The 15,636-nt window shown below is 50.9% G+C and overlaps 1 protein-coding gene across 2 annotated transcripts in view; it reads left to right on the top strand.

Annotated features, from left to right (window-relative positions):
* Window positions 1–12,236: 12,236 nt before the first annotated feature.
* Window positions 12,237–15,636, top strand: part of STK33 (serine/threonine kinase 33) — a 28,223-nt gene continuing 24,823 nt past the window's right edge. Inside the window, exons 1-4 of one of the 2 annotated variants that reach the window (XM_075326617.1) lie at window positions 12,237–12,353; window positions 13,200–13,313; window positions 13,402–13,506; window positions 15,003–15,141. In XM_075326617.1, coding sequence (XP_075182732.1) covers window positions 12,237–12,353; window positions 13,200–13,313; window positions 13,402–13,506; window positions 15,003–15,141 — 475 coding nt within the window. The remainder of the gene's footprint in view (window positions 12,354–13,199; window positions 13,314–13,401; window positions 13,507–15,002; window positions 15,142–15,636) is intronic. The other variant, XM_075326618.1, reaches the window with a different exon arrangement.

Here is a 15,636-nt window from a genome sequence, read left to right as displayed (position 1 = left end):
AGTCCCGCCAGGATCCTCTAGTTCGTCCTGCCTCCCTGTGATTCCCGTGCTCCGCTGCCGGCCTCGGGCCTGGTGAGTGGCCGGCTGTGTCGGCGTCCTTGGTTATCACACGGGCTGTTCTGCGCTTGGCTGGCCTTGTGCACGGCGCTGTGCGTCAGCCGCTCCGGCTCACTGCCCGTCTATGCCAGGAATTGTCTTGCTCTGATTTGCAGATGTCCTCTCCAGTTTCTCGCATAGCGACGCTCGGGGCGGTTTTGCTGCAGTGTGTCGTTGCTGTTTGTGAGTTACCCCCTGGTCGGGGCAGTGTGCGCCTCGCACGGGCCACATGTACATTCCTGGCCTGGTGCTGTGGGAATGACACTGATTGTGCTCATCCTGAGCCTTCTGGTTCTTGCATTGGTGCATTGTGTCAGTGACTTCTCATGGCTGACACCTGCGAGGACGCAGCATCTTCCCCAGTCATGCAATGCACACGAGTGGATAGTAAATCCTTGTGTGATGGACGGAAAAGCTTCAGATCCTCGGCGTTCCCTAGATCTGCTTGCTGTCAGTGAATGGGAGCCGCATTGCCCTAATACTGCTGTGCGGAGGGTTTGTTTCAGTGTGTCAGGAGCCGCTGCGCCCCTCTCCTCCCAGCCTGTGGCTTATTCTCCTTGCAGACAACCTGCTTGTTGATGGTTTCCACATGGACCTTTTTTTTTTTTTATTATTTTGTGTACTGCATAAAGTAAAAATAAGCCATGAAGTCGCAGCCTGGTGAGCGCGGTGGTGACTGTAATCCGGGGAATGCTCCGCTCTGGTGTCGCTCCAGGTACCGGCAGACGCCTCTGCAAATATTGACCGGGGCGGACGCGCCCTGTGTTTTGTCTGATCTCCTCGCTGACGTCAGGAGCTGAATACCTGTGTAATAGTCACTGTCTAATGTACAGGTGATAGCAACGCAAATACCGCGAGCAACAAGGCGCGCGACCGCCATACATAGACAAACGGGGAGGGCCAAAGACCTGCAAGAGGGGAAATGTGCAACAGCAGCTGTACTCTGCAGTCACCCCTCATCCGCGGCATCTCTGTTGGTTGTTAAGACTCCCCCTGGCGTTCCGTGGTCCTAGCTGTGGCGTTCCGTGGTCCTGGCTGCAGGTGCCCCCTGGCGTTCCGTGGTCCTGGCTGCAGCGCCCTCTGGCGTTCCGTGGTCCTGGCTGCAGCGCCCCCCTGGCGTTCCGTGGTCCTGGCTGCAGCGCCCCCCTGGCGTTTCGTGGTCCTGGCTTTGGCGCCCCCCTGGTGTTCCGTGGTCCTGGCTTTGGCGCCCACCTGGCTTTCCGTGGTCCTGGCTGTGGCGCCCCCCTGGCGTTCCGTGGTCCTGGCTGTGGCGCCCCCCTGGCGTTCCGTGGTCCCTGGCTGTGGCGCCCCCCTGGCGTTCCGGTGGTCCTGGCTGTGGCGCCCCCCTGGCGTTCCGTGGTCCTGGCTGTGGCGCCCCCCTGGCGTTCCGTGGTCCTGGCTGTGGCGCCCCCCTGGCGTTCGTGGTCCTGGCTGTGGCGCCCCCCTGGCGTTCCGTGGTCCTGGCTGTGGCGCCCCCCTGGCGTTCCGTGGTCCTGGCTGTGGCGCCCCCCTGGCGTTCCGTGGTCCTGGCTGTGGCGCCCCCCTGGCGTTCCGTGGTCCTGGCTGTGGCGCCCCCCTGGCGTTCCGTGGTCCTGGCTGTGGCGCCCCCCTGGCGTTCCGTGGTCCTGGCTGTGGCGCCCCCCTGGCGTTCCGTGGTCCTGGCTGTGGCGCCCCCCTGGCGTTTCCGTTGTCCTGGCTGTTGCGCCCCCTGGCGTTCCGTTGTCCTGGCTGTGGCGCCCCCCTGGCGTTCCGTGGTCCTGGCTGTGGCGCTCCCCTGGCGTTTTGTGGTCCTGGCTGTGGCGCCCCCTGGCGTTTTGTGGTCCTGGCTGTGGTGCTCCCTGGTTTTCCGTGGTTCTGGCTGTAGCTCCCCCTGGTGTTCCGTGGTTCTGGCTGTGGCTTCCCGGTGTTCCGTGGTTCCGGCTGTGGCCCCCCCCCGGTGTTCCGTGGTCCTGGTTGTGGCCCCCCCCAGTGTTTCGTGGTTCTGGCGGTGTTCCGTGGCTCGGTTTGTATGTCTGGTAGCAGTGAGCTGTATGGTGAGTACGGCCGGGCTGTCCTGGGTTTTGTACCGGCGGTGGCCGGGGTTGAGCCTCTCGCTCGGTTCTTCCGGACGCGGTGACTTTTGTGTGGGTCGTGTAATACACTAATACCGGGATCTCCAGACACGAGCGCGCGGCTCTGTGGTCGTGTAGTCAGGATTACGGCACAATGCGGGCGCTGCGGAGGGTGTTTACCCACAATGCCACCGGTGTCAGGAAATCTGTTTGTGTAGATTAGTCATCAGCCAGTAACAGAATCCGGATATTACTGACTCCTAACATTACCCAGGGTGACCGGAGGGTATATCAGCACCGGAGCGTAATAAGAGGGGCTGATATCAGTCACATATGTAATGTCTGGAGGTTATATCAGCACTGGAGTGTTATAAGAGGGCTGATATCAGTCACATATGTAATGTCTGGAGATTATATCAGCATCGGAGCGTTATAAGAGGGGCTGATATCAGTCACATATGTAATGTCTGGGGTTATATCAGCAGTGGAGCATTATAAGAGGAGCTGATATCAGTCACATATGTAATGTCTGGGGTTATATCAGCACTGGAGCATTATAAGAGGGGCTGATATCAGTCACATATGTAATGTCTGAGGTTATATCAGCACTGGAGCGTTATAAGAGGGGCTGATATCAGTCACATATGTAATGTCTGGGGTTATATCAGCACTGGAGCGTTATAAGAGGGGCTGATATCAGTCACATATGTAATGTCTGGGGTTATATCAGCTCTGGAGCGTTATAAGAGGGGCTGGTATCAGTCACATATGTAATGTCTGGGGTTATATCAGTACTGGAGCATTATAAGAGGGTCTGATATCAGTCACATATGTAATGTCTGGGGTTATATCAGCACTGGAGCGTTATATGAGGGGCTGATATCAGTCACATGTGTAATGTCTGGGGTTATATCAGCACTGGAGCGTTATAAGAGGGGCTGATATCAGTCACATATATAATGTCTGGGGTTATATCAGCACTGGAGCGTTATATGAGGGGCTGATATCAGTCACATATGTAATGTCTGGAGGTTATATCAGCACTGGAGTGTTATAAGAGGGGCTGATATCAGTCACATATGTAATGTCTGGAGATTATATCAGCACTGGAGCGTTATAAGAGGGGCTGATATCAGTCACATATGTAATGTCTGGAGATTATATCAGCATCGGAGCGTTATAAGAGGGGCTGATATCAGTCACATATGTAATGTCTGGGGTTATATCAGCAGTGGAGCATTATAAGAGGAGCTGATATCAGTCACATATGTAATGTCTGGGGTTATATCAGCACTGGAGCATTATAAGAGGGGCTGATATCAGTCACATATGTAATGTCTGAGGTTATATCAGCACTGGAGCGTTATAAGAGGGGCTGATATCAGTCACATATGTAATGTCTGGGGTTATATCAGCACTGGAGCGTTATAAGAGGGGCTGATATCAGTCACATATGTAATGTCTGGGGTTATATCAGCTCTGGAGCGTTATAAGAGGGGCTGGTATCAGTCACATATGTAATGTCTGGGGTTATATCAGTACTGGAGCATTATAAGAGGGTCTGATATCAGTCACATATGTAATGTCTGGGGTTATATCAGCACTGGAGCGTTATATGAGGGGCTGATATCAGTCACATGTGTAATGTCTGGGGTTTATATCAGCACTGGAGCGTTATAAGAGGGGCTGATATCAGTCACATATATAATGTCTGGGGTTATATCAGCACTGGAGCGTTATATGAGGGGCTGATATCAGTCACATATGTAATGTCTGGAGGTTATATCAGCACTGGAGCATTATAAGAGGGGCTGATATCAGTCGCATATGTAATGTCTGGGGTTATATCAGTACTGGAGCATTATAAGAGGGGCTGATATCAGTCACATATATAATGTCTGGGGTTATATCAGCACTGGAGCGTTATAAGAGGGGCTGATATCAGTCACATATATAATGTCTGGGGTTATATCAGCACTGGAGCGTTATAAGAGGGGCTGATATCAGTCACATATGTAATGTCTGGGGTTATATCAGCACCGGAGCGTAATAAGAGGGGCTGATATCAGTCACATATGTAATGTCTGGGGTTATATCAGCACTGGAGCATTATATGAGGGGCTGATATCAGTCACATATGTAATGTCTGGGGTTATATCAGCACTGGAGCGTTATAAGAGGGGCTGATATCAGTCACATATGTAATGTCTGGGGTTATATCAGCACTGGAGCATTATAAGAGGGGCTGATATCAGTCACATATGTAATGTCTGGGGTTATATCAGCACTGGAGCGTTATATGAGGGGCTGATATCAGTCACATGTGTAATGTCTGGGGTTATATCAGCACTGGAGCATTATATGAGGGGCTGATATCAGTCACATATGTAATGTCTGGGGTTATATCAGCACTGGAGCGTTATAAGAGGGGCTGATATCAGTCACATATGTAATGTCTGGGGTTATATCAGCACTGGAGCATTATAAGAGGGGCTGATATCAGTCACATATGTAATGTCTGGGGTTATATCAGCACTGGAGCGTTATATGAGGGGCTGATATCAGTCACATGTGTAATGTCTGGGGTTATATCAGCACTGGAGCGTTATAAGAGGGGCTGATATCAGTCACATATATAATGTCTGGGGTTATATCAGCACTGGAGCGTTATATGAGGGGCTGATATCAGTCACATATGTAATGTCTGGGGTTATATCAGCACCGGAGCGTAATAAGAGGGGCTGATATCAGTCGCATATGTAATGTCTGGGGTTATATCAGTACTGGAGCATTATAAGAGGGGCTGATATCAGTCACATATGTAATGTCTGGGGTTATATCAGCACTGGAGCGTTATATGAGGGGCTGATATCAGTCACATGTGTAATGTCTGGGGTTATATCAGCACTGGAGCGTTATATGAGGGGCTGATATCAGTCACATATGTAATGTCTGGGGTTATATCAGCGCTGGAGCGTTATAAGAGGGGCTGATATCAGTCACATATGTAATGTCTGGGGTTATATCAGCACTGGAGCGTTATAAGAGGGGCTGATATCAGTCACATATGTAATGTCTGGAGGTTATATCAGCATCGGAGCGTTATATGAGGGGCTCATATCAGTCACATATGTAATGTCTGGGGTTATATGAGCACTGGAGCATTATAAGAGGGGCTGATATCAGTCACATATGTAATGTCTGGGGTTATATCAGCACTGGAGCATTATAAGAGGGGCTGATATCAGTCACATATGTAATGTCTGGGGTTATATCAGCACTGGAGCGTTATAAGAGAGGCTGATATCAGTCACATGTAATGTCTGGGGTTATATCAGCACTGGAGCATTATAAGAGGGGCTGATATCAGTCACATATGTAATGTCTGGGGTTATATCAGCACTGGAGCGTTATATGAGGGGCTGATATCAGTCACATGTGTAATGTCTGGGGTTATATCAGCACTGGAGCGTTATAAGAGGGGCTGATATCAGTCACATATATAATGTCTGGGGTTATATCAGCACTGGAGCGTTATATGAGGGGCTGATATCAGTCACATATGTAATGTCTGGAGGTTATATCAGCACTGGAGCATTATAAGAGGGGCTGATATCAGTCGCATATGTAATGTCTGGGGTTATATCAGTACTGGAGCATTATAAGAGGGGCTGATATCAGTCACATATGTAATGTCTGGGGTTATATCAGCACTGGAGCGTTATAAGAGGGGCTGATATCAGTCACATATATAATGTCTGGGGTTATATCAGCACTGGAGCGTTATAAGAGGGGCTGATATCAGTCACATATGTAATGTCTGGGGTTATATCAGCACCGGAGCGTAATAAGAGGGGCTGATATCAGTCACATATGTAATGTCTGGGGTTATATCAGCACTGGAGCATTATATGAGGGGCTGATATCAGTCACATATGTAATGTCTGGGGTTATATCAGCACTGGAGCGTTATAAGAGGGGCTGATATCAGTCACATATGTAATGTCTGGGGTTATATCAGCACTGGAGCATTATAAGAGGGGCTGATATCAGTCACATATGTAATGTCTGGGGTTATATCAGCACTGGAGCGTTATATGAGGGGCTGATATCAGTCACATGTGTAATGTCTGGGGTTATATCAGCACTGGAGCATTATATGAGGGGCTGATATCAGTCACATATGTAATGTCTGGGGTTATATCAGCACTGGAGCGTTATAAGAGGGGCTGATATCAGTCACATATGTAATGTCTGGGGTTATATCAGCACTGGAGCATTATAAGAGGGGCTGATATCAGTCACATATGTAATGTCTGGGGTTATATCAGCACTGGAGCGTTATATGAGGGGCTGATATCAGTCACATGTGTAATGTCTGGGGTTATATCAGCACTGGAGCGTTATAAGAGGGGCTGATATCAGTCACATATATAATGTCTGGGGTTATATCAGCACTGGAGCGTTATATGAGGGGCTGATATCAGTCACATATGTAATGTCTGGGGTTATATCAGCACCGGAGCGTAATAAGAGGGGCTGATATCAGTCGCATATGTAATGTCTGGGGTTATATCAGTACTGGAGCATTATAAGAGGGGCTGATATCAGTCACATATGTAATGTCTGGGGTTATATCAGCACTGGAGCGTTATATGAGGGGCTGATATCAGTCACATGTGTAATGTCTGGGGTTATATCAGCACTGGAGCGTTATATGAGGGGCTGATATCAGTCACATATGTAATGTCTGGGGTTATATCAGCGCTGGAGCGTTATAAGAGGGGCTGATATCAGTCACATATGTAATGTCTGGGGTTATATCAGCACTGGAGCGTTATAAGAGGGGCTGATATCAGTCACATATGTAATGTCTGGAGGTTATATCAGCATCGGAGCGTTATATGAGGGGCTCATATCAGTCACATATGTAATGTCTGGGGTTATATGAGCACTGGAGCATTATAAGAGGGGCTGATATCAGTCACATATGTAATGTCTGGGGTTATATCAGCACTGGAGCATTATAAGAGGGGCTGATATCAGTCACATATGTAATGTCTGGGGTTATATCAGCACTGGAGCGTTATAAGAGAGGCTGATATCAGTCACATGTAATGTCTGGGGTTATATCAGCACTGGAGCATTATAAGAGGGGCTGATATCAGTCACATATGTAATGTCTGGAGGTTATATAAATACTGGAGCGTTATAAGAGGGGCTGATATCAGTCACATAACCCCAGACATTACATATGTGACTGATATCAGCTCCTCTTATAACACTCCAGTACTGATATAACCCCCAGACATTACATATGTGACTGATATCAGCTCCTCTTATAACGCTCCAGTGCTGATATAACCCCAGACATTACATATATCAGCACTGGAGCATTATAAGAGGGGCTGGTATCAGTCACATATGTAATGTCTGGGATTATATCAGCACTGGAGCGTTATAAGAGGGGCTGGTATCAGTCACATATGTAATGTCTGGGGTTATATCAGCACTGGAGCATTATAAGAGGGGCTGATATCAGTCACATATGTAATGTCTGGGGGTTATATCAGCACTGGAGCATTATAAGAGGGGCTGATATCAGTCACATATATAATGTCTGGGGTTATATCAGTACTGGAGCGTTATAAGAGGGGCTGATATCAGTCACATGTAATGTCTGGGGTTATATCAGCACTGGAGCGTTATAAGAGAGGCTGATATCAGTCACATATGTAATGTCTGGGGTTATATCAGCACTGGAGTGTTATAAGAGAGGCTGATATCAGTCACATGTAATGTCTGGGGTTATATCAGCACTGGAGCGTTATAAGAGGGGCTGATATCAGTCACATATGTAATGTCTGGGGTTATATCAGCACTGGAGCGTTATAAGAGAGGCTGATATCAGTCACATGTAATGTCTGGGGTTATATCAGCACTGGAGCATTATAAGAGGGGCTGATATCAGTCGCATATGTAATGTTTGGGGTTATATCAGCACTGGAGCATTATAAGAGGGGCTGATATCAGTCACATATGTAATGTCTGGAGGTTATATAAATACTGGAGCGTTATAAGAGGGGCTGATATCAGTCACATAACCCCAGACATTACATATGTGACTGATATCAGCTCCTCTTATAACGCTCCAGTGCTGATATAACCTCCAGACATTACATATCTGACTGATATCAGCCCCTCTTATAATGCTCCAGTGCTGATATAACCCCAGACATTACATATATCAGCACTGGAGCATTATAAGAGGGGCTGATATCAGTCACATATGTAATGTCTGGGGTTATATCAGCACTGGAGCATTATAAGAGGGGCTGATATCAGTCACATATGTAATGTCTGGGGTTATATCAGCACTGGAGCATTATAAGAGGGGCTGATATCAGTCACATATGTAATGTCTGGGGGTTATATCAGCACTGGAGCATTATAAGAGAGGCTGATATCAGTCACATGTAATGTCTGGGGTTATATCAGCACTGGAGCATTATATGAGGGGCTGATATCAGTCACATATGTAATGTCTGGAGGTTATATCAGCACTGGAGCATTATAAGAGGGGCTGATATCAGTCACATATGTAATGTCTGGGGTTATATCAGCGCTGGAGTGTTATAAGAGGGGCTGATATCAGTCACATATGTAATGTCTGGGGTTATATCAGCACTGGAGCATTATAAGAGGGGCAGATATCAGTCACATATGTAATGTCTGGGGTTATATCAGCACTGGAGCGTTATAAGAGGGGCTGATATCAGTCACATATGTAATGTCTGGGGTTATATCAGCACTGGAGCGTTATAAGAGGGGCTGATATCAGTCACATGTAATGTCTGGGGTTATATCAGCACTGGAGCATTATATGAGGGGCTGATATCAGTCACATAACCCCAGACATTACATATGTGACTGATATCAGCCCCTCTTATAACACTCCAGTACTGATATAACCCCCAGACATTACATATGTGACTGATATCAGCTCCTCTTATAACGCTCCAGTGCTGATATAACCTCCAGACATTACATATCTGACTGATATCAGCCCCTCTTATAATGCTCCAGTGCTGATATAACCCCAGACATTACATATATCAGCACTGGAGCATTATAAGAGGGGCTGATATCAGTCACATATGTAATGTCTGGGGTTATATCAGCACTGGAGCATTATAAGAGGGGCTGATATCAGTCACATATGTAATGTCTGGGGGTTATATCAGCACTGGAGCATTATAAGAGGGGCTGATATCAGTGACATATGTAATGTCTGGGGTTTTATCAGCACTGGAGTGTTATAAGAGAGGCTGATATCAGTCACATGTAATGTCTGGGGTTATATCAGCACTGGAGCGTTATAAGAGGGACTGATATCAGTCACATATGTAATGTCTGGGGTTATATCAGCACTGGAGCGTTATAAGAGGGGCTGATATCAGTCACATATGTAATGTCTGGGGTTATATCAGCACTGGAGCATTATAAGAGGGGCTGATATCAGTCACATATGTAATGTCTGGGGTTATATCAGCGCTGGAGCGTTATAAGAGGGGCTGATATCAGTCACATATGTAATGTCTGGGGTTATATCAGCACTGGAGCATTATAAGAGGGGCTGATATCAGTCACATATGTAATGTCTGGAGGTTATATCAGCACTGGAGCATTATAAGAGGGGCTGATATCAGTCACATATGTAATGTCTGGAGGTTATATCAGCACTGGAGCGTTATAAGAGGGGCTGATATCAGTCACATATGTAATGTCTGGGGTTATATCAGCGCTGGAGCGTTATAAGAGGGGCTGATATCAGTCACATATGTAATGTCTGGGGTTATATCAGCACTGGAGCATTATAAGAGGGGCTGATATCAGTCACATATGTAATGTCTGGGGTTATATCAGCACTGGAGCATTATAAGAGGGGCTGATATCAGTCACATATGTAATGTCTGGGGTTATATCAGCACTGGAGCGTTATAAGAGGGGCTGATATCAGTCGCACCTTGCTTCTCGGGAGTGTTAGGTGACACTTTGCCTCTTTGGTCTCCTATATTCCGTGCTGCGGTCCTATGACAAACATTCCTGGCCATTTAATTAGTTTACTTGTGGCTCTGTAATAAGATCTTGTGCTCGCTGGTGTCATCTTTCAGGGGGTGGGATCGGCCGGTGCTGTCAGCGGACACCGGACCCTGTGCTAATATTTAATGCCTGGTATCAGATCCCAGTAATTCCCATTGTGTCTTTTATGTATCCATCAGTGTGGGTTTGGAGCGCCACCTGCTGGGGAGAGTGGGACCGCACCAGGCATCCGCTTCAGGCCGCAGGGACTGAGCAGAAGAGCTGACGCTCTAGTGTGTGATTCCCGGCAGGTCACAGGTTCTGGCAGTTGTGAGGAGTTTGGGCTCGGACTTGAGAATCCGGTATCGGCTCCTGGATGTTTTTCTTTCTGCTTCTTATGAATCGGCGTTTTATATTCAGACACTGAATCCCAGTCTGTGCTCTACTCTAGTCACATCCAGAGCTGCATACAAGTGGGAGAGATTCTGCAGTAGGGCTGCCACTCATACCGCCCCAGCTGGACAGGCGGGGAGTAGGGCTGCCACTCATACCGCCCCAGCTGGACAGGCGGGGAGTAGGGCCGCCACTCACACCACCCCAGCTGGACAGGCGGGGAGTAGGGCCACCGCTCACACCGCCCCAGCTGGACAGGCGGGGAGTAGGGTCGCCGCTCACACCGCCCCAGCTGGACAGGCGGGGAGTAGGGTCGCCGCTCACACCGCCCCAGCTGGACAGGCGGGGAGTAGGGTCGCCGCTCACACCGCCCCAGCTGAACAGGCGGGGAGTAGGGCCGCCGCTCACACTGCCCCAGCTGGACAGGCGGGGAGTAGGGCCGCCGCTCACACTGCCCCAGCTGGACAGGCGGGGAGTAGGGCCGCCGCTCACACCGCCCCAGCTGGACAGGCGGGGAGTAGGGCCGCCGCTCACACCGCCCCAGCTGGACAGGCGGGGAGTAGGGTCGCCGCTCACACCGCCCCAGCTGGACAGGCGGGGAGTAGGGTCGCCGCTCACACCGCCCCAGCTGGACAGGCGGGGAGTAGGGTCGCCGCTCACACCGCCCCAGCTGGACAGGCGGGGAGTAGGGTCGCCGCTCACACCGCCCCAGCTGGACAGGCGGGGAGTAGGGTCGCCGCTCACACTGCCCCAGCTGGACAGGCGGGGAGTAGAGTCGCCGCTCACACCGCCCCAGCTGGACAGGCGGGGAGTAGGGCCGCCGCTCACACCGCCCCAGCTGGACAGGCGGGGAGTAGGGCCGCCGCTCACACCGCCCCAGCTGGACAGGCGGGGAGTAGGGCCGCCACTCACACCACCCCAGCTGGACAGGCGGGGAGTAGGGCCGCCACTCACACCACCCCAGCTGGACAGGCGGGGAGTAGGGCTGCAACTCACACCGCCCCAGCTGGACAGGCGGGGAGTAGGGGCACCGCTCACACCACCCCAGCTGGACAGGCGGGGAGTAGGGGCACCGCTCACACCACCCCAGCTGGACAGGCGGGGAGTAGGGCTGCAACTCACACCGCCCCAGCTGGACAGGCGGGGAGTAGGGCTGCAACTCACACCGCCCCAGCTGGACAGGCGGGGAGTAGGGCCGCCGCTCACACTGCCCCAGCTGGACAGGCGGGGAGTAGGGCCGCCGCTCACACTGCCCCAGCTGGACAGGCGGGGAGTAGGGGCACCGCTCACACTGCCCCAGCTGGACAGGCGGGGAGTAGGGCCGCCACTCACACCACCAACAGCACAAGCCGGGTGTAAGCGCTGCTCCAGAATAGCTTATCATGGGGAGATGTGTGTGTGTGTGTGTGTGTGTAATATATATATACCCACCCCTCTTCAGTCTTGGCGGTTTTGTGGACAGCTACCTCAGCAATAGTGGAGTCCACTATATCACCGTCCACCGCTCCCCCACAATATTTGAGTTGCCACCTCCCCCCCCCCCCCCCCTCCCCGTCTTTTTTTTCACAGTCTGTAAATCCTTCTCCTTTTCTTGGTTACTTTCTTTTTCTTCAGATGTTGAGCTCTGAAGGACGAGATGCCGGAAGGAAGATGGCGGCACAATGGTCCCGAAGCAGCAGCGCCGAAAATAAGGTGCCGCACACCCGCATGGACGATGAAGCCGCCATCAAGGTGCCGTCTCCTCTGTCCTGCTGTCTACTCGACTTTGTGGGCCATTCGTCTGTTTTCTCTCTCGGTCCTGGCCTCTCTCTTCTTTCTTTCTCTCTCTTTCTCTCTCTTTCTCTCTCTTTCTCTCTCTTTCTCTTTTTCTCGGTCCCGGCCTCTCTTTTTTTTCTTTTTTCTCGGTCCCGGCCTCTCTTTTTTTTCTTTTTTCTCGGTCCCCGGCCTCTCTTTTTCTTTTTTCTCGGTCCCGGCCTCTCTTTTTCTTTTTTCTCGGTCCCGGCCTCTCTTTCTCTTTTTCTCGGTCCCGGCCTCTCTCTCTTTCTCTTTTTCTCGGTCCCGGCCTCTCTCTCTTTCTCTTTTTCTCGGTCCCGGCCTCTCTCTCTTTCTCTTTTTCTCGGTCCCGGCCTCTCTCTCTTTCTCTTTTTCTCGGTCCCGGCCTCTCTCTCTTTCTCTTTTTCTCGGTCCCGGCCTCTCTCTCTTTCTCTTTTTCTCGGTCCCGGCCTCTCTCTCTTTCTCTTTTTCTCGGTCCCGGCCTCTCTCTCTTTCTCTTTTTCTCGGTCCCGGCCTCTCTCTCTTTCTCTTTTTCTCGGTCCCGGCCTCTCTCTCTTTCTCTTTTTCTCGGTCCCGGCCTCTCTCTCTTTCTCTTTTTCTCGGTCCCGGCCTCTCTCTCTTTCTCTTTTTCTCGGTCCCGGCCTCTCTCTCTTTCTCTTTTTCTCGGTCCCGGCCTCTCTCTCTTTCTCTTTTTCTCGGTCCCGGCCTCTCTCTCTTTCTCTTTTTCTCGGTCCCGGCCTCTTTCTTGGATGTACATTACATGGGAGGTGACATTTAACCCTTTTTATTCCTTTGGTGTTTCAGCAAATCTACACCTTTGGCAATGAGTTGGGACGCGGCAGCTTTGGAGTCGTCATTGAAGCCAAACACAAGGAGACGGGGAAGAAGTGGGCGATTAAAAAGGTCCATAGAGAAAAGGTAAAAGCTTTCTTCTGTATTCCTGCGGATAGATGCCGCACTACTGCTCCCAGCATGCCCCCCACTCCTCTCTGGCATATACTTACAGGCCGGGAGCTCTGCTGTCAAACTGCTGGAACGGGAGGTTTCCATCCTGAAAAGGGTCAACCACAACCACATCATCCACCTGGAGGAAGTGTTCGAGACGCCCAAGGTCAGTGCCGGATTCTGCCATCAGGGGTGATTATTACACTGCACCGGAGGGAGAAGCCCAAGCCCCGGGGCGATGACACCCCCCTCCCCCCGTAGTACCCCCTCTCCAGCTTCTCATAATCAACTGAGATAGTGAAGAGGTTTCCAGACAATGATCACATAAATCAAAAAATCCAGTCCACTCCAGAGCTGCACTCACTATTCTGCTGTTACATTGTGTCTTATCCTCCAGAGCTGCAGTCACTATTCTGCTGTTACATTGTGTCTTATCCTCCAGTCACCTCCAGGGCTGCACTCACTATTCTGCTGTTACGTTGTATCTTATCCTCCAGAGCTGCACTCACTATTCTGCTGTTACATTGTGTCTTATCCTCCAGAGCTACAGTCACTATTCTGCTGTTACATTGTGTCTTATCCTCCAGTCACCTCCAGAGCTGCTCTTACTATTCTGCTGTTACATCGTGTCTTATCCCCAGTCACCTCCAGAGCTGCTCTTACTATTCTGCTGTTACATCGTGTCTTATCCCCAGTCACCTCCAGAGCTGCAGTCATTATTCTGCTGTTACGTTGTGTCTTATCCTCCAGTCACCTCCAGAGCTGCACTTACTATTCTGCTGTTACATCGTGTCTTATCGTCCAGTCACCTCCAGAGCTGCACTCACTATTCTGCTGTTACATCGTGTCTTATCCCCAGGCACCTCCAGAGCTGCAGTCATTATTCTGCTGTTACGTTGTGTCTTATCCTCCAGTCACCTCCAGAGCTGCACTCACTATTCTGCTGTTACATCGTGTCTTATCCTCCAGTCACCTCCAGAGCTGCACTCACTATTCTGCTGTTACATTGTGTCTTATCCTCCAGTCACCTCCAGAGCTGCACTCACTATTCTGCTGTTACATTGTGTCATATCCTCCAGTCACCTCCAGAGATGCACTTACTATTCTGCTGTTACATTGTGTCTTATCCTCCAGTCACCTCCAGAGCTGCACTCACTATTCTGCTGTTACATCGTGTCTTATCCTCCAGTCACCTCCAGAGCTGCACTCACTATTCTGCTGTTACATCGTGTCTTATCCTCCAGTCACCTCCAGAGCTGCACTCACTATTCTGCTGTTACATTGTGTCTTATCCTGCAGACACCTCCAGAGCTGCACTCACTATTCTGCTGTTACATTGTGTCTTATCCTGCAGACACCTCCAGAGCTGCAGTCACTATTCTGCTGGTACATGGAGGTCTTATCCTCCAGAGCTGCAGTCACTAGCGATGGTTCAGGCTCATTTTCTGTCCTGGTCCAGTGTCATCGGCTCTCATGATTGGCTGCTCTGGTGCCGGTGCTGGAGGAGACCGCTGTATAGGGTTCTGCATCTCCCACAATGCATTACACTCTGCAGTTTGGCTTTACAGCCTGTGAGCTCTCCGGACACATGGAGAATTTGGATGCAGCTCTGGATGTGAGTGGAGCAGGTTCCCAGAGCAGTAAGTGATGTCTGCCTTTCAGAGGGTGTACCTGGTGCTGGAGCTGTGTGAAGGCGGGGAGCTGCGGAAGATCCTGCACCGGAGGAAGCTGCTGTCCGAGACAGAGACCAGACACGTCATCCACAGCCTGGCCTTTGCCATCGCCTACCTGCACAAGAACGGTACGCAGGACAGCTGCTGAGCGATGGCGTGCCGGCTGCAGAGCGGGATCTGCTGGCAGGACGTGGAGGGGCCAGTGCGGAGCCCCCTGTGCAGCGCGGCCCCCTGTGCGCGGCCCCCTGCGCAGATCCCCCTGTGCGCGGCCCCCTGCGCAGATCCCCTTGTGCGGCCCCCTGTGCAGATCCCCCTGTGCAGCGCGGCCCCCTGTGCGGCGCGGCCCCCTGTGCATAGCAGCCCCCTGTGCGGCCCCCTGTGCAGCGCGGCCCCCTGTGCATAGCGGCCCCCTGTGCAGCGCGGCCCCCTGTGCAGCGCGGCCCCCTGTGCAGCGCGGCCCCCTGTGCGGCCCCCTTTGCATAGCAGCCCCCTGTGCGGCCCCCTGTGCGCGGTGACTGCACAGCATTTATGGGTTTAGCGTCTTTTGTTGTTTGGGGCATTTCTTGCTTCCGCTGAATATAAAGTGAGGAGCAATGTGAGAGATCGGCAGATCGCTCTGTCCT

Source organism: Anomaloglossus baeobatrachus, chromosome 10 (genome assembly GCF_048569485.1).
Source record: "Anomaloglossus baeobatrachus isolate aAnoBae1 chromosome 10, aAnoBae1.hap1, whole genome shotgun sequence".
Taxonomy (NCBI): Eukaryota; Metazoa; Chordata; class Amphibia; order Anura; family Aromobatidae; genus Anomaloglossus; species Anomaloglossus baeobatrachus.
This window is presented reverse-complemented; position numbering and strand designations above follow the sequence as displayed.